Below are 27,500 nucleotides of genomic sequence, written 5' to 3'. Positions count from 1 at the left end.
TGTAAGCATGTATGTATAAATATATATCTTTTTTTAATATTCATTGCTTTTAGAAAGTGCTTACAGACACCCAAAGCACTTAACAAAGTGAGTGTGTGGGGCGGGAAGTGACATAAATATATATAAAGACCTGGGTTAGTTTCAGAGAGAGCCCAGCGTCTCGGCACAGAGCTGCTGTGAGCGCGGTGCGCGGCAGTGGGTCTGCGGTGCTCGCCTGGGCCCATATGGCAGCGCCCCCCCGGCTCACTGCTGCCGGGGTCTCAGGGGGACCCCACAGTGCCACAGGACTGATCACAACACACCCCCCGGAGCATCGACTCTGCCCGTACAACGCGGCGACACAAACAACCAGACGCCACGCTCTAATGTGGAGCGTTCGTACGGTTTTTAATGGTGCGTCTCCTCGTTCTGTTTCCCCCCCCCGATTATTGCAAACGGATGCACCCAGATAGAAAGTGATACACAGACGAGGAGGGGGGTTTGCTAAGCAGCACGGCATACTTTTATTTTTTGAGAATGATTATTATGATGAAGCTGCGATTGCTGTTCGCTATGTAATGCATTAAATAACGTTTTACCTCAAAGTATGCAACCTTGCTAGCTGGTCTAAGGTCATTTTGCCAACAGGAACAGTCCATATTCTTTTGCAAAATATTAGCTATTCCGTTTCATTTTATATTGTCATTTATCGGTGTCCATGGGTTAAAGTGAACAGTATTCAACTTTCTCACTTTTTTTTTGTACGCCAATGTGTGAAGTGAACAGCTAATGGTTCACATAACAGCTAATGTTGAAAGAGCTACTCTGAGAGGATTTGTGGGTTGTTTGAGACACCTGGAAAACTGTTGGGGATTACTCATCCTGCTTTGCTAGTTCCTATAAATACAAACAATTACACATAAACGCTTATCACAGACACGCACATGGGCCTTCACACACTCTCATACACACACACACACACACACACACACACACACACACACACACACACAGACACACACACACACACACACACACACACACATATAATATGATAGATATATAATCTGTACTCACCTTTAACCTGTATTCCTACACACACACATAAAGACCCGACTATTCTCATGCTGTCAGTCAGTGTGTGTGTTTGCCGTGTCAGTGTGTGTGTTTTGTTTGTGTTCCGCGGTACAGGGCCGAGAGCCAGCAGGTGAGGCGGCGTCCTGGCCAGTGCCTCTTTTATGTGGTCATGCTTATTAAAATGGGAGCTATCCTGCCAACCCCAGCAAAATAAACAGAAAATATGGAGCCATTTCATTATTTGATACACTTTGAATAGCCAATGATTTCTGCATATGTGTGTCTGTGTTTGTGGTTGTCAGTATGTGCACAAATGTTTTGTTTGTGTGATAGTGAGAGCAAGTCCAAGTGTGTACAGTGTGTGCGTCTTTTGTGCATTTGTGTTGAATGCTTCCACACCATCCCATAGATGATTGTGCAGATGCACGGGGAAGACATGATTCAATTGTGTTTGTGTGTATGTGTGTGTGTGTGTGTGTGTGTGTGCGTTTTCGTGCGTGTGCGTTGGTGTGTGTTTGCAAGCACACATTTACAAACATATATACAGTGTTGGCCCAATGTTTTTATGATGTGAATATGCACGGGTGCATGTGTGAATCATTGGATCTCCGTGGGTGCTTTCAGCAAAACTGAGCATCTGAAAATGAAGGTGGGAACTCTTCCAAGACACAATGAGAGCCAACACCAGAGCGTGCATTAAGATGGCGTCTGGGACCCCACCGCCATATTGTCGGCATACTGTCAACGTATATCCTTGTGTGATCGCATTCAACAACATATCTTTCATTCGCCCTATCAATCACACGCGTATTGTCATGGAAACATGCAACTCAAGCATCCATGCTGTATGGGTTACGTGAGTGATCATTTGTTCCACATTTTGTTTTTCAATGTTTGCATACGACATGCGCTCTAATGGTTAGAGGACGATTTTAGACAACAGAACTGAATACATCTCCAACATCCTCTGGAGGTTGTCAGCTTGCCTTGTTGTTTTGCTATTGTTTTTCATCTCTTTGGATGTAGATGCCATGGCAACAATAGGGAAATTGTTGTAATATATGATATTATATTTCTTTTTGTCTTTGGTTTGTTTTGAGCCGCACAAGTGCAGTGGTGTGCAAAGGCGAAAGTGAAGAAGGAGCCAAAAGTTCAGGAAAAGAACAACACAAAATAGAACAAGCGAGTGAGGAGAGAGAGAGAGAGAGAGAGAGAGAGAGAGAGAGAGAGAGAGAAAGGACAAGTGATAGTGAATAAGAAGGACTAATGATGAGATGGGGGGAATGGACAACGGGAGATTGAGTTTCAAGGAGAGACAAGATGGAGACCTTTCTGGAAGTGACTCAGTGGCCAATGACGTCATCCTAAGACTTACCAGGGTGAGAGAGAGAGACAGTGAGTGAGTGAGTGAGCGAGTGAGTGAGTGAGAGAGAGCGACGGGACACAGAATGACACTGTGGTAGGCGTCCCAAGGGATGGAGGGATGAGGACGACACTAAGGGGGAGAGAGGAGAGTGAGGCTGTGTTTGGCAAAGACTCGGTATTGTAACGCGCCACAGCAAGTGGAGGCCAGGAAAAGAGCAATATAAGTCCCATCGCCGCATACGAGTGGGTCTGGCTCCGGTAGCTTCTGCTAAGTGGGTTTAAAGAGAGTTTTAAGTGGAATAATAAACAAGGAATATAGACGGCTGCTGTGTTAAAGAAAAAACGAAAAAATAAATTGAGAGGCAAAAGGAAAGGAAGAACCATATCTTTCCCTTGGTGTGAAAGAAGGAGACAGAGGAAGAAATTGGGTTTGTTATCTTGGAAACATAAAAAAAAGAGTGTGGCAGTGGATGGTGGGGAGGTGGTGTCGTGACAGACGGTTGGATGGAGGGAGGGGGTTTAAAAGACAAAGAAGGAGAGAGTGACAGCAGAGGGAAAAAGGCGAGGGGATTATCTCAAATCTTTGCGCTAGGGCTGCTTCTTAAAGCTCATTCAATATCCTCCAGGCTCAAAGTGCTCTTAGTTCAGTGCCATGCAGCCAAGGCTGTGCCGTCGAGAGGGGGTCAGTCTTAGTTTGAGTGTAACGGTGCGAGCCAAGCGGTTGGAATCCAGGCATGCCGGGGATAATGTCATCGTCACCCATCGGCCATCTTTGCCTTCTTTGTCGTCTTTGTGTGTGCGGTAGGCATTGTATGTGTGTGAATGGAGGCCTACAGTAGTAGTGTCTCTGACACACTAGAAACACACACCCACATACACACCAACACACCCAACCACTCTCTGCTGATGACAGGTGACTGATGATGAAGGCACCGGGGCAAGAAATTAAAAAGCGCAGAAGCGAGGGAGAGTAAGAGAGAGAGAGCAGGCTAAAGGAGGGAGGACTGGCGCTTATTGTCATTTGAATATGACAGCTATTGGAAACACAGAAATGTTTCAAATCTTCCTAACTCCAAGCTAAAAACAGTTTATGTGTGTGTGTGTGTGTGTGTGTGTGTGTGTGTGTGTGTGCGTGCATGAATGTGCACTTTTTAAATGATATGAACCCCCATGAGTATTTGATGCATCGTATGGTAGAATGTTACCGTAACAGCAGAGACTGATGACCTCTCTTCCTCATCCAATAAGATGGCAATGGTGGGGAAGGGGGAGGGTCTCCAGTGTGAGTGGCGCCTCCCGGACAGGTGCCAGAAACACACAGAGGTGGAATGAGACACCGAGAGAGTGCGGTTACCCTAACAACAATAATAATAATAATAATTGTGGTTATATATTAACTTGAAATGGGGAGGTAGGGGACGGGCGCGTATAAAAAAAAGATGTTTCCGGTAAATAACTTTATTCTAATGGGTTATGTGAACCGGGAAAAGTCGTGGAGATGAAGTGACACTTGGTGGTGAAACATTTACGGTTAGTGCCTCTGTCAGGGAAGTATGGGCAGACTTAGAGACGTGTGTTGTCTCTCTGGGTCTGTCTCTCCTGTGTGCATAATTACACAGTTACACTTGCACGTCACGGATGTGTTTTCTATGCATATTCATGAACCCATCCAGACACAAATCTATGCACACACAGGTGCATTGCAACGCATGTCTCCGCACAACCCCGCACACAAGCTCACAGTCAGACACACACACACACACACACACACACAGACAGACACACACACACACACACACACACACACGACACAACACACACACACACACACTCAGACAGACAGACACACACACACACACACACACACACACATAGACACATATACACTCCTATACACATACACACACACACACGCACACATGCTGTGGCCTGCCATAGCCTGTTAATGACAGTGACGAGTACTTACTTTTTGTGTCAGGAGTGAGGGGGGCCCTCTTGATAATTGGAATTAATTACCTGGAGTCTGGGGGCACAAAGTGCTCTTAAAGCCAACCATTATTGTTCAAATCACACACATACACATACATCGCGCACACACACACACAACACACACACACACACACACACACACACACACACACACACACACACACACACACAGAAAGACCCACATACCAAAACCATAGAAATCCTTTATTCAACGAGAACATTTGACCCCATTTGTTTCCAGTGCCTGTAATGGAGGCCAATTTGATCCAGAAATCCAATATAGTGCACGTCATTCCACATCGGGGAGGATTGCGGGTAAAAAAAACGAAGAAGTACCATGGGAATACAAAGGGGAGTAGTATCATACTACAACCTTTAGTTTCAGGCGTAACAACAGCAGGCTGCAAAGACACCACTATGAGCATATCCCACTATGGCTGTGTCTCGCTTCATCAAACCACATCTGGAGTCGCCCTGTGTTGTCTTGCTTGCAGTATGTGTCAATCAAATGAAGAGCATGCTTTGTTAATCATCTGTCCGGCTTGTTGTAGCGTTAGCAAAGTACGGAGGCTGCTAACTCGGGCACAGTCCATGACTTATCTTTATAGAACCCCTGCAACAGTCATCTGGCAACAGCCTTTGGCTGTCCCCAAAATTAATGTTATTTCTAGGCAATAAGTGACATTTTGCTGTGACAATTATTATTTTTTTGTCTCATATTTAGATGCTGAGAAACAGAAACATTGCAATTGAAATGTTCATCCTTGTTTGTGTTTCTTTGTCTGTGTGTGTTGATGGTTGAGTAGATGGGTGTGTTCCTTTGTGTGTGTGTGTGTTTGTGTGTGTGTGTGTTCTTTGTGTTTATTAGTGGTTTTTCTTTGTGTGTGCCTATACAAGTTTGTTGTGTGTGTGTGTGTGTGTGTGTGTGTGTATGTGTGAGACACTACACTTTCTTGTTGTCATACTTTCATCTCTTATCTCCTTCCTCCTATTCAAACCACACACACGCACGTACACACGCAAGCACGCACGCACGCACACACACACACACACACACACACACACACACACACACACACACACACACACACAAACTCATCTCCCACTCATCTCCCACTCATGAACAATTCACACTCAAACCCACCCGGCTGCTATTTTCGATGGCATGTGTGTTAATGTGTGTGTGTTTGTGTGTGTGTGTGTGTGTGTGTGTTGCCCTAACCTGTGTTTTTATTGTGTTCAGATGCAACAACCGCACCCAGTGTGCCGTGGTGGCGGGGCCTGACGTCTTTCCGGACCCCTGCCCTGGAACGTACAAGTACCTGGAGGTCCAGTACGAGTGTGTCCCATACAGTAAGTGGCCCTCCAAGCGTCTCACTTTACCTCTCTCTCTCTCTCTCTCTCTCGCTCTCTCCTCTCTCTCTCTCCCTCTCGCTCTCTCCTCTCTCCCTCTCTCTCTCTCTCTCTCTCTCTCTCTCTCTCTCTCTCTCTCTCTCTCTCTCTCTCTATCTCTCCTCTCTCTCTCTCCCTCTCGCTCTCTCCTCTCTCCCTCTCTCTCTCTCTCTCTCCGTCTCTCTCTCTCTCTCTCTCTCTCTCTCCCCCCCTTTCTCTACCTCCCTCCCTCTTTCTCTTCCTCATTCTCTCACATTTCACCTCTCTCTCGCTCTCTCTCTCTCTCTCTCTCTCTCTCTCTCTCTCTCTCTCCCCCCCTTATCTACCTCCCTCCCTCTTTCTCTTCCTCATTCTCTCACATTTCACCTCTCTCTCTCGCTCTCTCGCTCTCTCTCTCTCTCTCTCTCTCTCTCTCTCTCTCTCCCCCCCTTTCTCTACCTCCCTCCCTCTTTCTCTTACTCATTCTCTCACATTTCACCTCTCTCTCTTGCTCTCTCGCTCTCTCTCTCTTTCCCTCTCTCTGTCTCTCTCTGTCTCACACCCTCACTCCTTTTCTCTCATTACCTTTTGAATAGTACCTGGTAAGAAGCTAAACTGGGTTTTTGATTGTGTTTCGTCGTTAAAGTGTCTCACGCAGCAGTCTCAATCTGTTTGTGTTTTTCCCGTCCCTTCTGCATGTGTCTGTGTTTTTTGTAATGACAGTAACAGTCACCAGAGACGGGGTAATTGGTAACCAGAGACAATATGCTCATTACCACTGGTTCCACACAAGGAGGACGGGGCCGCCGTTGGAAAGCTGTGCTTTTCTCTCTGAGCGACCACCACAACACAACATACTTTCCTCAACACGTCCACATGTCAGTTTGCATCGAGACTGCACCTCGTACATAATGAAATACGGTTGGTTGGTTTAATACCTGATGGAATAATAACCGTCAAAACCGGTTGGCTCTGTAGAGAACCAACGGTGGGAAAATCTTGCGTGTGTGTTTTGAATGCATAAAATCACAAAATCAGCCGTCATTAAGCCCAAAGCACACGGATCACAAATGTATTCAGCGGTTAATATTTGTAGCAAGACTCAAAATAAATATAATCATACTGTTTTAACAGGTTAAGCACACAGTTCGCAAATATAGTGGGGCTATATCTGAGTCTGTTTATTTTAGACTGGAAAAATTATAATAACTTTATTTTGCGTCTTTCCTGACAATGTTTTGTGATTTGGTCTAAGTTAAAAAATAACTTAAAATGTGCTTCTGCGTGTTCTTGTCTCGTGTCCCAGTGTCATGGCGCTGTGACACGCAGAGCTTGATCGGGGCGACGGCCATGCAGACTTTAGGTGCTCGTAGTCTTGTTCGCTGACTGGGTGGACTCTGCTCGAGCAAAGTTGGCCTAAGTGGCCATTTTATCTTGCGTCTCCCTGCGCTCTAGTCTTTCGTCCCACGAGACTTGTTACACACTATCGGGGCGGAACCTTCTCACAGAGTGGGCCTCTGGGAAGAGTGGTTGAGGAGGAGGAGACTTGAACAACTCTACCATTTAAATGAGTTGGGAACGGTTGATCGTAGTTTGTAAGTAAAAAAGACAAAATAACACCTCTTGAATGAATACAACCCTTGAGATGACATCTTTGATGATAAATGAAAAAGTAAATAGGTATATATACAGATATATAATATATATATATATATATTCCTACATGCATGTCCTACCAGTGCACTACACTGTACGCGTTCAGCCTGTGGATGAGGGAAAAGGGATACCGTAGTACCACTACCACCTCCATCACTAGTACAACATGTTGTCAGTCAGGCTCTGTTGCTCCTTACAGTCACAGTTTGGACTTCTTGTTGCTCCTCCCATACAGAGGGAGGATGGGGGGGGTGGCCATCTATGACAGATGGCCGCGATGCCTTTTGTCTTTGACCTCCATATAACAGCACCGGGAGGGGGTCCTCGCCCACCTGGTGGGGGGGAAATGTTTAACTCTAAAACTCCAAGATAACACAGTTTCCCCTTGAAGCCCCCAGGGGGAAGCAGGGGGGGGGCTAATGCCAAATGGGTTCAAGGTGGAAGTGTTGCTGATCCTGACCCTGATCTTGTCTCTCTCTCTCTCTCTGTCTCTCTCTCCCCTTCGGTCTCCGTCTCGGCCTCTCTCTCTCTCATACATAGCCCAACGCTCCTCCATCCCTCCACCCACACATCCAAAGTGCTGCCGTTCATTGGAAAAATTAGTTAGAATAATGCAGTTAGAATAATTTACCCTTGATACCTAACCATCTTAATTAAAAAAAAAAAGCCAGCTTCCTCGCTGTCGTGTTTACCTGCAGCAGATTCTGTTTTGTTCAACTAATACTTAATTTGCCTGAAACGTTGTCTTGAGTGGCTGGCCTTCCGACCGCGGCGACCCCGCGGCAACCTTCATATGTGTTTATGTTCCGCCCTTACCACTGCTGAGGTGGAGAGCACTTTAAGAGTGAAATCTTTTTGTCTTTCAATTTGAACTCAATCAGCGGTGGATCAAAGCAACACTGCAGTGATTCAGGACTTCCATAGATCAGCGCTTTGGCCAATACAAGTATTTATTTGTATTTATTCCCGGTTGATGTGAACGGTTTGGAGGGAGTATGGATGCGGTTAACTGTGCATTGACACGTGCTCAGCAGAGTACAGTATTGGCCAGTGTCCGTACAGACAGCCTCCACCTGATCGCCTCCACATAGGCATTCAATTAAGGGCTAAAGCTCTCCTGCCAGCCGTCTAGGATGACCAGCAGATTAAATAATAGCACTATCAGAGCCCTCTCTGGAGCAGATGGAGGCTCAACCTGATACCTGCTTGATGCCACCGGCAGAAACGCCCCCCGACACACTCCCAGCGCTCACACACATACACACACACAAACACACACACACACACGCATTCACACATGCACACACTCACACAAACACACACACACACAGACACACAAATACACACACCCTGCACTCACACACACACACACACACACACACAAACACACGCATACACACTCATACACATGCACAGACCAAAGCTAACATACACACACACAGATTCTTGCTGACACACACACACACACACACACACAGACTGATGCTGACACAGACACACAAACAAACACATACACCTCCACAAACACACGCAGGGATGCTAAAACACACACACACACACACACACACACATACACACATGCAAACACACACACACACACACATACACAAACACATCAATCCCATATTTGTTTGAAGGCTCACTTGTGCAAAAGTGAAGAGCTACAAGCCTGAGCTTCAGTACAACCATAAATGAATTCTTAACACCAGGCTATCATCAGCAGAAAGTAACATTCTATGTTGATCAGATTAGCAGTAAGGCCAACAACAGGGATAGTGTTTCTAAAAGACAGCATGTGCACTGCCTCATAAACTCAAGAGAGTACTGTGTTACCATACAGAGGGAGAGATGAAGGCTAATATTAGAATCATAAGTGTGCTATTTTTTTTCTTTAACCTTCATTCAACATGAACTTTGGTAGGGTGACCTTACCTTTTAAATGTTTACAAGATTGATTGTCTCTGAATTCGGTATTAACAGCCTAACCTTTGAACAAAAATTCTGTGCTCTGTTTGAGTTTTGTTTTGGACCTCTTTAATAAATCCAAGGAAATATGCAGAAAATGTTGTGCCTTGGATTTATTAAATTGTTGAATATTGGTAAAATATCTGTAAAATTTCTCCACAAAAGGTATTTCACATTTTATTGTGAATTTTGCCCACATTTAATTTATTCGTTTTAAATTGACCTCTTCTGATTTCAAATATGCCAATTCAAGTTGTTCCATTTCAAAAACACGATTCAAAATATATTCAAGATCCAGATATTCTAAATGCAATATTCATTGCTTATATTCATTGCTTATACTCAAAATAATACTTGTTAACATTTTCTGATCTGTATTTTGACCACTTGAATATGTTATGAATGTCATATTTAGCATTTTATATTTCAATAAACAAATATCAATGGCTTTTAATGGTCAGAACATTATGGCAGTGATTCTCTTCAATACATGACAGCAAATTGTCAGCTAACTATAAAGAGAGGAATATGTGTGTGTGGGTATGTATGTATATATATATATATGTGTGTGTTTGTGTGTGTGTGTGTGTTTGTGCACGTGTGTGTGTGTGTGTGTGTGTGTGTGTGTGTGTGTGTGTTTGTGTGTGTGTGTGTATGGATGTCCTTTGCATATCTCTAGAACTGTGCATCTGATCTCGGTCTGTATTGCTGGGGACCCGAGGAAGCGCAGTGTTGATGTATTTGGACAAATGACACATTCAATACAATACAAACAATGTGCGGCACTCTGTGCACCAGCAGCAGTGGCGGAGCTTACACGGGGCGGGGCTTATTACACAAGCCAGGGTACATTTTCTGCCGTTCATCAGGTCACTGTGCTGTGAAGCTGGCTTCACCCCCGTTACACTACTCTGACAATAATCAGAGGAGTCTCTGTATGACGAATGTCATTCAGCTTTTCCGACGATGGTTCAGCCGACTGATTACACACTCGGCGGACCTATCACTCGGAACTCGAGGAAGGGCAGGGTCGAGTCAGAAGTAGTTTGAATGAGCAGTTCTCCTGAAGACTGCGAGCAGCAACACCGGAGGCCAAACAACTGACCGTTCATACAGGCACGTTTCCAATGGGCACTGCACTAGTTTGGCTGATTTAAAAAGACTTAAAGATGCAGTGTATAGAATGAAGTGGCAACCGTCGGAATGGACTTGGCAGAATGTTTTAGTAGGTGTACAATCCCATGAACATTTGAATCATTGTGCGTTTTGTTACCCTAGAATGAGCCCTTTATATCTACACATGCAGGTTCAACGGAGCCCAGAACAAACAAACGTCTCCTAATCGCTATCTTACTTGTAAGATATTTGACCCATAGCTTAACATACTAAATCACTAAACACAATTTATAAATCAAGGAACCTCGACATTTGACACTTGGCTACTCTGTGCTGTCGACGATGACTTCATTGTTAGAGTACAGACTGGCACCTTAAAGAACAGGACAGGCAGTGGTGGCCTGTGTGGGTATAGTCAGTCAATTGCAATCTGCAACCTCACCGCTAGAAGCCACAAAATTCTACACAGTGCACCTTTAACAAAATGCTTTCTTAATATTCTACGACAACCGATTTAAAGCTGGCTGGTTATCATATTTTATTTAAGTATCAACACCTGGGCATTTCAAGGTATCCATTTGCTAACCCTAATCCAATTGTCCCCACATTTGACAACCTAAATGTACAGAGATGTTAATATCTATTCCCTAACATTGAATTCACTGTTTTGGCTATCTCAACGGCTCATTGAGTCAAGTTTCCTGGTTGAATGGTGACATTGAGTTGGGGCCATTGAATAGGTAAATAACAATTCGATTCAGTTTGAATTGAATCAATCCAGCCAATCATCGGAAAGTTGGTTGAAAATCTATTTGTTCACGGCTCTATAAAGTCATTTTCAGCCCATCTAATAATAATTAATTTGCAGTTAAACACAACTTTGGCTCCCAATCTTTTCTAACAGAAAGCAGGCGGTGTGTGAGACGGCTAGTGCTGTCTGTGAACCAGAAGTTTTTCATTCTAAAAAACGTTGTTAAAAAAGTTCCCTGAATTTGGGATCCGGAAAACTTTTTGTCCAAATCCAATTCAAGGTGATTGCAAGCGTAGTTGAAGACACACTGGCCACAGAGTCCTGAAGCCCCGCCCTGCGGAAGCCCCGCCCTGCTGAAGCCCCGCCCTGCTGAAGCCCCGCCCTGCTGAAGCCCCGCCCCTGCTGCTGCACAGAGCACCGCACATTGTTTATTTGAGTTTATTAATAGTCATGCGATTTACACATGACCCGTTTTAATTTGGATCTCTTGACACTTTTCTTCCATGTATTAATAACTTGAGCTCTGCCTGCCAGCACTGACGGATATGTGTTTCACCACCTATGACGGTATCTTCGAGATGCTTCCATAGGAGCCGATCCCTGTTAGCTAGCGACCTGTCACTATGCAATGCTAATTATCAGCCTTCGATTTCTTATACAGAAAATGAGCGCTGCGAGGAGACCGCTCTTCTGCTTCAGCACGTTTGTCAATTTTCAGAGCTGACACGCGTCATCTTGTGTTCCATCCACATTTGTATTGGAGTGTGAGAAAGAGTTTCCTTGACGCACAATGTTGTTGGTAAAAAGCACATTTTTTACTTAAAACAAATAGCACAACAGTCAATTCACTAGCACAACTCGAGCCTCCCCCAATCTAGAACTCTGGCCCTCTTAAGGAGCACCAGAATGGGTGTGGCTTAATTAACCTATGAGCCACAGCTGCAGACTATTACGGCTAACAGCCGGACAGGAACATCTTTTAAAACAGGGTTTAACCCAGTGAAGATGCCATTCACATCTTCACATTACCTTCCCCCTCTTTTAAGCTTGCAAACACAGTTTCAAGCGCTGTAGATAAAAAAGGTAAAATATTGTATGGTAAGTCATTTGTGCTAAATAAACAGTTCAAAAAGACTCTCAGGTGACCTCCAATCTTCATTCCAAGATCACTCCTTCTTGGCCAAACACTGCACACTTCACAGTAAACAGCCCAGCTCTGAGACTTCCTCCATCCAGACCTCCAGACCACCTGCAAAATCCGCTCAGGCCTCTGCAGTACCAGCAGATAACTTGGCCTCCGAGCAAGCACTGGCCCTTTCCCTGGGCCGCAGACTGGTCCACCACTGGATCTCATCAGGAAGTCCTCAGCCGTTGCTGTCCTCCGCCACTGCTGTTCTGTGAAGGCTTGGCGATAGCTCCCCACAAGGCTCACGTCAGCAACAAGGGGTTCCCAAGCTATTCCTCCTTCAGGCTCTGGCCAACCCCACAGGACAGCGATTCAACTCCACCAGTGATCTCTTCTCCTAGCAGGTCTCTTTGTCTACCTGCTCACCTTTCACTGCGGTCCACCTTGAAGCTCCTTGAACAATGTTTATCGAAATGTGGGTCCCCTCCACTTGGCTAGAGGACTCATCCCACCACTGCCACCAAATGTGAGAAAGAGTTTCCTTGACGCACAATGTTGTTGGTAAAAAGCACATTTTTTACTTAAAACAAACAATAGCACAACAGTCAATTCACTAGCACAACTCGAGCCTCCCCCAATCTAGAACTCTGGCCCTCTTAAGGAGCACCAGAATGGGTGTGGCTTAATTAACCTATGAGCCACAGCTGCAGACTATTACGGCTAACAGCCGGACAGGAACATCTTTTAAAACATGGTTTAACCCAGTGAAGATGCCATTCACATCTTCACATGGAGGTTATATAAAAAACTACACTGCAGGGTCTCAAGGCTGGTTTGTACAACAGGTAATTAAATTATGTCATGGTTCAATTTGCCGCACAATTTAGTTCTTTTTTTTGGCCCGCTTTGGTTTTCAATCTCTCCTCATCTCTCCTCCTCCCTGAGCGCTGGGACTGGCTGTTATCCAACGCTCAACTAGGAGAGCACACCAATCAACCCTCTCTCACACACACACACACACACACATGTACATACACACACACACACACACACACACACGCACATGCATGCACACACACACTCACACACACACACACACGCACACACACACACAAACACGCAAACGCATGCTCACACAAACAGACACACACTCACACACACACAGACACACACATACACACACACACACATACATACACACACACACATGCATACACACACACATGCATACAAACATACACACACATGCACAAACACACATGCACAACACACTCCCACACACGCTACTGCACATGCACGCATGCATATATTCACACACACATACACAAAAACACGCACACACACACACACACACACACACACACACACACACACACCACTATGTGGTAGGAAAGTGTGCCGCTTCTGTGCCAAACTTCCCGAGGAGCTTTGGCAGTAATTAGCCACCTGTGTATACTAGGCTCATAGCTCTCCAGCCGCGCTATAAATATCCATACATTAAAGTGTCATTTACCTCCATATAGCATAGCCCTCTGCACCAAGTAGATTCAGGACTTTGTTCAAACCCTGTGAGTAAAAAAAACTGGTAATTAGGTGATGTTTTGTTAATTTTCTCCCCACCCATAAAACAAAGGGGTTCCTCTAATTCCTCCTCATTTTATCTGTCTTGTCTGTGTGCATTCACTAATCTTCGTTCTTCTCAACCGCTGTTGGGAAGCAATGAATCCACCGCCAACACGCCCATTACAGTGTGTTTTATCAGTGGGGCCAGTGATATGTAACGCAATACCCACGGCAACCATTTTAGACAATAGAAGAAGAGCTAATTAAAAGATAAAATCACCTTCTTGTACAATTATAAGAGTTCTGTCAGGTTAGACTCCTAGAATCACTTCATCACAGGGGTGTGTGTGTGTGGGAGGAGCTGGGAACACACGAAAGCGGTTGCTATACCATGTGTGCGCTAAAGTTGGTGTGTGGGTGTGCGTATGTGTGTGTGTGTGTTGTCTTGGAGACAAACGTCTGCTAGCTATGCTCATATCGGGGTTTTTTTGTATTTGTCTTACCAATCAGTGTGTTTCGCAGCAAGCAAAAGGTGAGAACGTGGAGAAAGCAGAGAAAGAACAGGAGTGTAAGGAGACACAGTCGGGGGGTGGGATAGATGGAGAGAATAGACTGCCTCCTGTAAGTCTATCATTGTCCACAAGACGGCAGTCACCATGGAGATAACACACAGACCTGTCTTCAGCACTCTTCAGCTTCCTTTCGTAACACTTGTCAATTACAATGACAGCACTATTGGTGCACATGTTAGATAACCTTTTTAATGACATTACTGATGTCTGAAGAGAAACACATGCACCTTTACCCAGTGAGCAAAAAGAAAAGGAAACATAGGATCCGTTTGAATGAGCACACTGTCTTGAAAGTGAGGATCAAAAAACGTAGAATAACTGTAACGTATCACAGAGGGACAGAGCCACTACACACCTGCCAGATACCCTGTCAGCTTCTCGCTGTTTTGTGTCGTCTGAACTTCCTCAAAGTCCGTAACGTTGCCGCTTTATTCAGCTGCCCTGTCGTAATATTGTGAATATACGGTGAATAGACTCAACCCTGTGATTGAGGGACTGACATTACTTTGCAATGGCTTTCGTTTTTTGATGCCTGATGCATTACCGTTAATAACATGATAAGAAGTCAACTAAGAATTGTTCCTGTCCCATACTGGATTTTTTACTATGCTACCTTTGATGCAAACAATAAAAATAAAAAGTCTGTACATCTTATTCTGATGTAATTTCTTAAAAGGAAAGACAATCTGTATTTTATATATTACCACATGATTTGTGACGCAGAGCACCTTAATCCTCCCTCTTCCTTCTCTTATTTTCAATACCTATGTTTTTGCTGTCAAGGTTTCAGGATTAAGTGTTATTTTTTTATGGTAACGACAGTCTTGTGGACAATCGTTAAGAAAGCAGAAGACAGTGACTGATGGGCTTTTGATTGATCAATGATGAACACAGAAGAAATGGATTGTCCATCCAATCAATAGGCCTAATTGGCCGAGCGGCCATCTTGGTTCTTACTTCTAGCTGTGTTAGCTTTGAGAACCAAGAATCTAGATGGAGTCAAGATGGACACTAGGTGAGTTGATGAAAAGAAGTAGAGATACACAGCAGGGGTTTAAAAGGGGAGGGAGGAGTCAGAAAGCAAGAAAGACAGGAGGGAGGGAGGGAGGGAGGGATGAAGGGAGGGAGGGAGGGAGGGAGGGAGGGAGCAGAGGGAAAGAAACAAAGGTGTGTGTGCAGAGGCGACCTTGGGACTGAGCTGGGGGAGCTGATTGGAGATAGGCTGTGATAATAGTGATGTTGGGGCTGTCTCTTCTACGCTGTCTGCACCATCTGCAGCCCAGCGCAGACGTGCACGCCAGAGTGCTCTCACACACCCAGCCTGCCAACGCTGAGACACACACACACACCGTGAGACACACACAGACCCTGTACGCACCCCATCGCACGCACCACGGGAGCAGGCGCTGGGCGAGCACACATGCATCTGAGCAAACACACTCTTACAAATACCTCTTTAATAAACCGTCGGTTTTTAAGAAATCAGTTTTTCAGAAATATGCAAATTATCTCAGCTTCAAATCTCAGTCGGCTTATCTGTGATTCTCCCTCCCTACTCTCCGTGCCTCTTTGTGTGTGTGTGTGTGTGTGTGTGTGTGTGTGTGCGCCTGTCTCTGAGTGTGCCTGAGTTTGTGTAGATATGTGTGTGTGTTTGTGTCTCCTCAATATGTTTTTGTGGGTGTATGTGTATGCATGTCTCCTGAGGGTGTATGTGTGTGCTTGTGTGTGTGTGTGTGTGTGTGTGTGTGTGCGCGCTCGCCTGTCTCTTGGTGTGCCTGAGTTTGTCTAGATATGTGTGTGTGTTTGTGTCTCCTCTATATGTGTGTGTCTGAGCACGCAGGCCTCCTGAGAGGTTGTAAATTTTGTGTGTGTGTGTGTGTGTGTGTGTGTGTATGTGTGTGTGTGTGTGTGTGTGTGTGTGTGTGTGTGTGTGTGTGTGTGTGTGCATGTCGGTGTAAATTTACCGTCTGACTGACAAAAGCAGTGGAAGTAAACCACAGATAGAGGACACTCAAGGTTTACTGCAAGGACAAGCCTTGCCACACTGGTCACACACATGACCCAATAATTATTAATGAAACCTAAGAGAGAATCACAACATCAACAAACAACAACAAAAACAAATCAGACACAAGCATATCATTGCACATGGTTGACGCACAGCAGGCCGCCCATTAAAACACACACAGGAGGCTGGCGCAGAGGCTGCATGCCTTATTATTTTGCACTTGTCATAAAACCAGGGAGGCATCAGTGCAGGCGGGTGATGCTGTCACCTGGGTGTGATAACCAGCCCCACCTCTCTCCCTCTCCGTCGCTCCCTGTGTCCCTGCGTCCTCCTCGCAATCCCACAGCCTCCCCATATCCCCACAAACACATACAGCGGGGACTAATTGGGGCTATAAGTGAGTATATGTACACAACACACACACACACACACACACACACACACACACACACACACACGCACACGCGCACGCAGGAGCACTCGAGCACGCATGCACGAAAACACACACGCGCGCGCACACACACACACACACGTGCACACACGACTGTATGTATGTGTGTATGTTTGTGTGTACATGCTGGGAATGTATTCCAGAACACAAACCAGGCCCGCCCAGTTTGTAAAAAAAAAATAAAATAATTATTACATTATTGAATTAAAAAAATATATAAATTAGTTATGAAGAGGCCCACCGTTGTTTTTTCTTAATTGCATAACCTATCACTCAATTTCGGCAATTATACGTTTTTAACCTAACCCCCCCCCTCTGCTTGCGTAGGGCACCGAAACGGCCAGCAGCGGCCCTGACACAAACACAACCCTTCCTCCCATTACATCTCATGTATTAACCCTCACTCTTCACACTGCGTCCAGGCAACACCTTGAAGCCACTGGAAGGTCGCCGGGTTGGGAGATCACTCGGCCTCTCCACACTAAACACTGCATGCGGTGCAATACATGAGTGGTTCTACGACCGTTGCCGAGGCTGACAACGGATGACATGGTTGCCCTACAATAACCCTGCCCGACGTAGCGCGCCGCTGCGCCTGTGCAGTCCCTCATGTATAGAGGCCGTGAGTGACAGCCCTAATTGACATTTGTCTGACATTTTCTGGGCCGCTTGGCATTCTTGTCGGCAGACAAAAATGCCTTTAATTCGTCATCTATTATTTGCTGGCAATTTTCAACCTTGTGTTTGTCACACACACACACAACACCCACACAAACACACAATTATGAAACAACGTCATGATTTCTTCGGTTCCAAAATGGCTCACCGCGTCCTTGTGGTCAGGCTTATTAAATCTTCCCTCTCCCACGTGCAAACGCATCGACACACTCACACACAAACACACACACACACACACACACACACACACACACACACACACACACACACACACACACAACACACAAAGACTTTACACACATATATTCTCGCTGCCCGCCACCCTTTGATTGCATATTTATCGAGAACTGAGGAGTGCCTCCCTGCTAACGTTGCATTTTTCATGACTGAGACATTTAATGGTTGCACATGTATGTTTCAGTGTGTGTGTGTGCATGCGTGTGATTGTTTGGGGGGGATGGTTAGTGTATAAGTTTGGATGTGTTTAATAATTCATGCATTCAGCATGTGCAGGATGCACTATAAAGGAATACATCTGACTTTATTCTCCTCTGGCAACTCACTCATTTGAAGCCAATCTCTCGCTTTTCTCTCTCCCTCTCTCTTTCTCTATCTTTTTGTTTCTTGCTCTCTCTCCCTCTCTCTCCTGCTCTCTATCTCTCTCGCTCTATTTCTGTTTCTTGCTCTCTCTCTCTCTCCCTCTCTCCCTCTCTCTCTCTCTCTCTCTCTCTCTCTCTCTTTCTCTCTCTCTCTCGACTCATTCAATCTCCCCGCCTCTCTTCATCGTCTGCCCTCTCCCAGGAGGGTGCTTCAGCCGGGCAGCCCTCTAAGCGGGTGACTGAGTGACTCCGTGAACGCGGGGGAGTGGGACTGCAGGATGAGCTTGCTTCGCGGGCTCACGTTCCGTCTCTGCTCCCCCGGGGGAAGGGTTGGGGGGAGATAGGTGAAATCGAATTTGTATGTGTTTTAAGAGGCCGCCAGCAAGTGTCCACATTTCCCATCAAGGCAACACGAATGGACCCCGAGTCAAAAGATAACACCTTGAAGAAAAAAGACAGCGAGGAAGAAATTCACACAGACAGACAGACACACACACACACACACACACACACATGCACATGCAGGCAGCACACACACACACTCAGTCACACCCACACGGAACAACCATGGAACCCAACCCCTGAACAATCCATTATCCGACACTCGCATCATCCCGCCTACACTGGCAAATGGACGACAGCTTGCAACGCAGCCCTGGAGGCCATTTACATACAATTCATACGTCCAACACTGAACACAATCGCACAACAATATGGTGACAGAATTTATTTTCCTGAACCGCACACGCGCACATCTGCTTTTTATGAATCGTCTTCCGTTTGGCAAAATCCTCCGCATCACAATCGGCGGTAATCAGACAGCTTTTCCCCCTCGGGTTTCTCTGTGTCGTAGCGATTCGTAGAAACACCTCATGTGTTGTTTTTTGTGTGTCTCTCTGAGTTCCCCCTTAAATATATGCACTCTGACATAAGTGAGATGCATTAGTGTCAGAGAAGCTCTCGGATGCAGCGCGGCTGCAGTGCGAGGTGCTTATGTTACATTATCACCATTCATCCAGCCATAGCAGCCTGGCCCTCTCACAAGGTTACTGTGAAATATGAGAGTGCTTATGGAGATGTTTGATTGCATTATCGCAATTTCCTTATTATTGCCATCGTTAATCTATTTTGGTCTTCTCTCCTTCTCCTTCTTCTCCCTCTTTTTGTCTCTTTTGTCTCTCTTCTCTGACTCTCCCGATGTCCCACTGTCTTTTGTTCAACTCCATCGCCGTGCGGCTGGGACAGAAGTCGAACAGAAAGGTAAGTCTGTGAAATCCAGTCTCACACGCACACACACACACACATGCACACACACACACACACATGCGCGCATGCGCACGTGCACGTGCACACGCACACACACACACACACACACACACGCACATGCACACACGTACTCACACACACGCACACGCGCACACACAAACTCCCAGCGTATACGCACAAAATATCGTCACCGCAAACTCTTCTGCCTGAAGCTCTTTGTACTTAATGACAGAATGACATCGCTTTCAAGCTCATCGCTGCTATATTAAGACAGTGCAGATCCGCGAGTATGGCTGCAATTTACACAAAACGACTTTCATTAGTGCCTCCAAGAGACAATGGCTTTCATTGGCGGTGCAGAGTGTCACGGCGGAATGTCTTCGAATCCCTCTAATCAATGTTGTGCCACATAATCAAACGCCACTCTGTGTTGACCCAGGGATAGAGTGGCTTTGTTCAGGAGGAGAATAAGCAAACAGCCAGATAGGCCGAGTAGGAAGAATTGTTTAATAAGTGTCCAAAATTAGAAGGGGAACTTTGATGACAAGCCAATGAACATTAAATCCTCGATTGATGTTTTATTGGATTAAGAAAAGAAGAGCTGCACCAGGAAAATACTTTTATGTCAGCACTTTTATAACCCCTGAAAAATCAATCGATACCTCAGCCCCTAAAAGGAATTCAGAGTGATAGCGCTCAGAGAATGGAAAAACACATCTGGACCTACTCGGTCTCCCCATCCCGTTCTACTACCATGTATGTGTGTGTGTGTGTGTGTGTGTGTGTGCATGTGCTTTTATGATTGCATTTGCTGAAGTGTGTGTCATGTCAGTGTGTGTAAGAGTGTGTACATGTGTGACTACTCATGTGTGATTCAATCTCTGTAAGTGTGAGTGTGTGCGCGTGTTTGTGTGTGTGTGTGTGTGTGTGTGTGTTGGTGTGTGGGTGTGTGTGTGTGGGTGTGTGTGTGTGTGTGCGTGTGTGTGGGTATATGTGTGTGTTGGTGTGTGTTTGTGTGTGTGACATTCCAGTAACATTACCAAAGTCCCAGTGACTCCAGTTGCTTTGGCTTCCCAGAATTTACAGCCTCTCCCACATCAATCATAAAACATGACCCCAGTATTCCAAATTGGGAACGCCGAGCGGGGAAGAGAGTGGGGAATGAATTATGGCAACAATGGAAGAAACAGCAGGGGATAAAAGCAAACCCAGCTCCATACTGGCTGGCTGCAGAGAGGGAGAGAGAGAAATTAAAAGATCAGGAAAGAAAGAAAGAAAGAGTTTGGAAAGTAACAAGCAACAAGGGAGGGAGAAAGACAGGAACAGGAATAGAGGGGGAAATGGAGAATGTGCTGATTTCTCTTTTCTTCTCAAAGTGTGCTTCTATTGCTTTAGCAGAAGGTGTGATGACATGACCTTGTGTTGAAATCAATTGGAACAATATCTCCAGCCCTAGTAAAACACCAAAACGCAAAAAAACGAAACCTCATAAACCAGCCCGCAACGGACTGCTTTAGAAATATCTATAGCTAAGAAGACATTGTAAACCTCTGACATTTTGGATTTTGAGGGTTACGACGAGACGACTCCTCATAAAAGTTTCAAGATGACATTTCACAGACAGACGCCATATAACTTATCCCCTTGTAACCCGACTTCCGTCCCGCAGTGTTCCTGTGCCCGGGCATCCTGCGGGGGGTGTACCAGAGCGAGCACCTCTTCGAGTCGGACCACCAGTCGGGCGCCTGGTGCAAGGATCCCCTGCAGGCCTCGGACAAGATCTACTACATGCCCTGGACGCCCTACCGCACGGACACGCTGACCGAGTACTCCTCCAAGGAGGACTTCATCGCGGGCCGTCCCACCACCACCTACAAGCTGCCGCACCGCGTGGACGGCACGGGCTTTGTGGTGTACGACGGCGCGCTCTTCTTCAACAAGGAGCGCACGCGCAACATCGTCAAGTTCGACCTGCGCACACGCATCAAGAGCGGCGAGGCCATCATCGCCAACGCCAACTACCACGACACCTCGCCGTACCGCTGGGGCGGCAAGTCGGACATCGACCTGGCAGTGGACGAGAACGGCCTGTGGGTGATCTACGCCACAGAGCAGAACAACGGCCGCATGGTGGTGAGCCAGCTCAACCCCTACACGCTGCGCATCGAGGGCTCCTGGGACACCAGCTACGACAAGCGCACGGCCTCCAACGCCTTTATGATCTGCGGCGTGCTGTACGTGGTGAAGACGGTGTACGAGGACGACGACAACGAGGGCACGGGCAACAAGATCGACTACATGTACAACACGGACAAGAGCAAGGAGACGGTGCTTAGCATCTCCTTCCCCAACTCCTACCAGTACATCGCCGCCGTGGATTACAACCCGCGCGACAACCTGCTGTACGTTTGGAACAACTACCACGTGGTCAAGTACTCGCTGGACTTCGGCAACAACGGTGAGTCTGGTTTGCGACGCGGCCGTTTGCTTTGGTTGATCTTCCATCCAGTTCTGCCCGAGACCTGAGACCTGACTGAAGCCCTTGAGACGCCAGGTGAGGTTTGGTTGTTCCAGAATATCATGAAAGGCTACCCCCCCCCCACCTCCCTGATGTTGGAATAGATATTTTACCTTATATACTTTTGGTTACTTTTTTGAAGGCGAGGCAAAGGTCTCCTCTTGTGGTGTGTGCGTGTACACCATGATAGCCGCCCCCCTCCAAGATACCTCTACCTGGTTATAAGAGTGGCTTTCCGAGTGAAAACCACCATTTTAGCTCACCGCTCCAGAGAAGGGAGGCTTTGAAAATGGCCCTGAAAAATGTCACTTACGTTGACATTTCGGATGTCACCGGAGCTGCATTTTTCATGAGTTCACAAATGAATAGTTCACCGTTGAGCCGCTACACCTCCCAGCCCGGCATCTGGGAAGCCTCGACTCTAGAATTGCGGGCGCGCACTAACTGTAACTGCAGCCTGTCTCTCGCCTCGTCCCCCACCCCCACCGCTCCTCAGCTCACACTCTTCAGACGGGCCCGGCGGTGTCTGAGACGGAGGGCGCAGGCTAGCTAAAGGGAGGGGCTGCTGCTGCCGGCTCCTCTCTAAACCAAGAAGTTGGTTGTCTCCAGCGCTGGTGTGAGGGCAGCCTTCACCCCCCCACCCACCGCCCTCCTTCCTGTGTATGAAAGGGCGAAGGCCCCTGGAGCCTGGAGGGCTATTTGCTTAGTATAATTGCCTTTCAACACATTTCTATGGAGTGGACAAGGCATTATAGCTGCGTGGCTTATTAAATGATGTCTGTATTAACACATGCTCTTACACGAAGTTAGGGAAGACGTGCTACAAGGAATTACAGCGAGGAGATGCACCAAACTTGGTTTCTACCGATCAGTATGTGCGAGAAGACAAGGATGTGCGCTATTGCGTGTTGTTGTGTGGGCCAGTCTTGGTGTGTTGCTGTGTGTGTGTGTGTGTGTGTGTGTGTGTGTGTGTGTGTGTGTGTGTGTGTGTGTGTGTGTGTGTGTGTGTGTGTGTGTGTGTGTGTGTGTGTGTATTTGTGCATGCCGTCCAACAGTCCTTTTGGTTATGCATTCCGGACCATACATGAATCAATGGATGCAGGAAGGCAATGAGTGCTGAGTGCCTATATGTATTTCCTAGCGCTTTTAGTACATAAATTTGGGCTGACCTCTACGCATCCAGCGCGCATGCGTGTACACATGGGTGTGCGTGCGTTTCTGCATGTGTGTCTGTGTGAGAGAGAGCATTTGGTGTGATTGGTGTGCACTCAAAACACTGTTAAAATGGATCAGTGGGCATCTTAGGGAGGCTTTAAAGCAGAGATCAATGGGGATTTGTGTAGAGAGCGACCTGCGGTCCGCAGCAGGCAGCCAGACTGCTGACCATGGGGAGATAAATACATACAATCAATGCTAGAGATCCTCTGCCCCTCCACAACGACGCACTCGATGAAGACAAGGAATAAATTAACCAAACTCAACTACAGGATTTCCCTTTTTTACTCGGTCAATATGGAGAAGTTTAAAAAACGATTCTTGGCCCAGAATCCCGTATGAGTCTCCCTGGACTGTCTCCGTTCATACATAAAGCGGCTGAACCAGTGAGCGAGTATCCAAAGTATTTTAAAGTCACCCCAGAATAACTTTGGGTCATAGTGCGGGCGTTATGAATTTGAGCGGTGCTCTGTGCGCTGCCTCCTTTAGACATGACGAACACACGCATCGGTTTTAGGCAGTGAAACATTGGAGAACCCGATCCCTTTCTCTCAAGTATTCACAGCGCGTGATAAGGAGCCGTGCTGCTCCACATCTCTGCAGATCCCCCCCTCCGCTTTAATGAGCTCGCCGACCCGCATCCGTCAGCTCTATGGTAATTGGCAGAGGCCTAATTGGAAATATATTTATAAATATACGCTGGGAACGATAGAAATTTCATCAGGAAGCACCACCAGACTCGCCCAACAGATCAGGGCCAGGGCTTATTGCGTGTGCCTCTGCGGTGGGTAAATGCCATCAATGCAGAGCTAGAAACACAGCAGGTCCCGCCCTGGTAGAGGAATGCATCAAAATAAAAGTCTCCCTCGCTCGGCCTGGAATAACTACAGGGTACCACGGCGATGGGCACAGTGGTTGACGGATGGAGCTGAGGACTCAGTTTGGGCACAGCTCTGCTGTGGACATATTACCTTATAGCTATTGGAACCTTCCTATTAATATATGGTGGATGTTTTCTTCCTCTCGATTATTCAGGCTGGGTGATTTTAAAGTGGCCCAGCAGGGTTTTAGCCTCTCTTTTTATTTTCCTTTCACCCCATGCCATCCACGTTTTTTGGGCGCCAGGTAAAGAATGCAGAGAATACAGACACTAGCCATTGTTATTGATGGCAATTTCTGCAATTGCTGTAAACGTACTTCCAAAAAATGTGATCCACGGCAGGAAATAGGTCACTGAGTAAGAGGTAGGACAAGGTAGTCCCAGGGGGAGGTATAATACATGATGAGCACCAATTAAAGTGTTGTGTTTATCTGCAGGGCTAAACCAAAGTAGCTGATTGGCCGCTTCTCCGTGAGTTCATTGGCTGTTTACTCTTTAGCAACACACGGGTGAACATAGTGTTGTACTCTATGTGTAGGTCTTGTTTCTCTCGATCTGTCTCTGTCTCTCTCACACACACACACACACCCAAGCACCCACACACACATACAAACTTACACAAACACACATTCAGACTGAATTCCCATCCCTTTCTCGTACTCTCACTACCTCGTCTATGAACAGATCTGGTAACATACACATGGACAAACTCTTCCACTCTAACTCTTTCTCTCTGTCTCTTTCGCACAGATGCACACACACACACACACACACACACACACACACACACACACACACACACAATGAAAAGTGAGATATGGGCAAAGTGTTTTCTTATCTCATCTTTCTTTATCTTCCACCCCTTTTTCCCTTTTTCCTTTCACTTTCTCTCTCTCTCTCTCTCTCTCTCTCTCTTTTGTTCTCTTTCTCTTTCTCTCTCTCTCTCTTTCTTTCTCTTTCTCTTTCTCTCTTTCTCTCTCTCTCTCGACCCGCTACGACTCAGTGGCGGGTGTCTGTCTCGCCCTGTAGAGAGCAAAATCTCTTTCTTCCTCCACCTACAAAGTGCTATTTTATCCTGTACCCATGTTCTAGAGCCCTGGTATAGAATCCTCTCCCCAAGTTAGCATCAAAGTGTGTTCAGGTGTTTGGCTCAGTATCAAAGTTGTCTCTTGAACAAGTTTCTCGAAACGGTCGTTGAATTGATATTAGCTCCTTGGCTTAAAAAAAAATCAAATATATTTTAAGATTTGTGGGATGCCGTACCTCTTCGTAACTCGATTCTTTACATTTTGGCCCTGTAACTTGTGTGCGGTTTTCCCAACTGCTATTAATATGTAGGGTTATGTGTATATTTATGTTGTATTTGAAAGCATTTACTCACTGTGGATACTGCTTTTACACATTATAGATTTTTGCAAGAGACGGTGTGTTGAACATTAGGAGGGTTTAATTGCTCAGAATGTTTCTACCCATAGTTGATTGGAAGAGTGTTTTCGAGTCTAAGGCAAAACCATTTTTCAAACTGTGTCGATATGCATTATCGTTATTCTGCATTAGACTGTGTATTAACACTGTTTTAAGCAATTCATTTAATTCAAGTGAAAGCAATGACAAGCAGCCAATCATAAAGAAGGTGGTTCATTTGCATCTTTCGATGAAATTACGCTTTAGCAGAAATACCAACAGGGTCCCCATCATCTATCTTCATTACAGTCTACCCAAACACATGGCCAATATTATTGGATTGTTCTCTAAACTGGGGTTAAAAGCAATGACCTTTGCGTGACCCTGTCAAACACTCGGTGGCTTTAAGGAACTGTAACGGCTGACCTTTGCCCTCTTAATGGGTACGCTCACAATGTAGCGCTTCCTCAGGAAGTCGTGCAAGGAGCCGCGATTGTCCTCTGTTTAATCCTTACTCCTTTCCTCCGCTCCTCTCCCCTCCTCTCCTCTCTTATCCTCTCTTCTTCTCTCTTTTCCCCCTCTTCCCTCCTCTCCACCTCTCCTTTCCTTGCCACCTCTTCCCTCTCCTTATTAGCTTTCCTCTATTTTCTGTTTCATCTTCCTTCGCCTCCGCTCTCCTCTCCCCGTCTCCTCTCCTCCCCTCCTCTGCTCAAGCCATGTCCTTTTACATGACCTCTCCTTTCCTTGGCTCTCTTTTTATATTAACTCAGATACCTTCCGCTAATCTTCATTATTTCCTCCTTTCTCTTCCTCTCTCTTGATATTGCTTCTCCGCTCCTCTCTCTTTCCTCCTCATTCTTTTCTCCCCTCTCTCCTCTCCTCGTTAGATTCCCCCTCTCCTGTCCTCAGCTCTATTTTTTCCTGCTCATTCTTCTCCCCTAGCATCCACTGCTCTCATCTCCTGTCCTCCCCCCTCCTCTCCTCTCTCTCCCTCTACTTCCTTTCTTGGCATCGAGATTGCAATCAGGGCGGCGCTGCCAAGTGGTGCAGGAAATGTTGGGGCTAGATTGGAAAGAATAAGAGGACTTAATGGGAGGAGTAGGGACCGCTTGTTTTACCATAGCGCTGATTAGCCCGCTATCCCTCAGCACACTGCTGGCTTCTAGCACCAAGGTGTGTGTGTGTGTGTGTGTGTGTGTGTGTGTGTGTGTGTGTGTGTGTGTGTGTGTGTCCGGGTATGTGTGTGTGTGTGTGTCTGTGTGTGTGGGTGTGTGTGTCGATAGGAAGTGAGATGCAAGGACTTTCTCTCCCTCTTTATATTTGTCTAACTTTGCTCTGTTTACTTGTCTAACTTTGCCTCTGTGCTTGTCTGTGTCTGTCTGACAAGAGGTGATGATGATAATAGAACAAACTATTAAATATATAATATCAATAATATAATATTTAGTTTGCCAGGAGGCACCCTTTCCTGCTCCCGCCCTTTCCTTTCCTCCTGTGTGGGAGGCTTATATTTGTCTGTGTGTTAGCATGTGTGTGTGTGTATCTGAGTGTGTGTGTGTGTGTGTGCATGTGTGTGTTTGTGTGTTTGTGTTTTTGTGTGTAAAAGCATGTGTGTGAGTGTGTTAACATGTGTGTGTGTGTTGCTGCGTGTGTGTGCGCGTGTGTGCGCCTGTGTGTGTTTTGCCTGACCCTTCTGCCATGCAGCTGATGCCGAACTATGACTAGGCCGAGTCATCAGAAGAGAGATGCAGGTCGGAAATACATCGGATAAGTACTATGGATAGGATGAGTACACATGTACTACGGAAACCAGGATGCTGTGTGTTTGTGAAAGTGGACACTTTTTGGGAAATGCTTTTGTTGCCAGCATGTCTGGTGCAAAATATATTTTACTGTATTATACTTTAACCGCCCCAATATTTTGTTTATAATCGTTCCCAATTCTAAAGTT

The 27,500-nt window shown here is 46.1% G+C and overlaps 1 protein-coding gene across 1 annotated transcript in view; it reads left to right on the top strand.

The window, feature by feature from the left end:
• Positions 1 to 27,500, top strand: part of adgrl3.1 (adhesion G protein-coupled receptor L3.1) — a gene marked incomplete at its 3' end in the record, with an annotated part of 102,323 nt that overhangs the window by 19,150 nt on the left and 55,673 nt on the right. The window contains exons 3-5 of the mRNA XM_079730908.1: positions 5,654 to 5,763; positions 19,512 to 19,526; positions 21,202 to 21,990. Coding sequence (XP_079587034.1) covers positions 5,654 to 5,763; positions 19,512 to 19,526; positions 21,202 to 21,990 — 914 coding nt within the window. The remainder of the gene's footprint in view (positions 1 to 5,653; positions 5,764 to 19,511; positions 19,527 to 21,201; positions 21,991 to 27,500) is intronic.

The sequence above is a fragment of the Pollachius pollachius genome, assembly GCF_949987615.1.
Source record: "Pollachius pollachius genome assembly, chromosome: 2".
NCBI lineage: Eukaryota > Metazoa > Chordata > Actinopteri > Gadiformes > Gadidae > Pollachius > Pollachius pollachius.
This window is presented reverse-complemented; position numbering and strand designations above follow the sequence as displayed.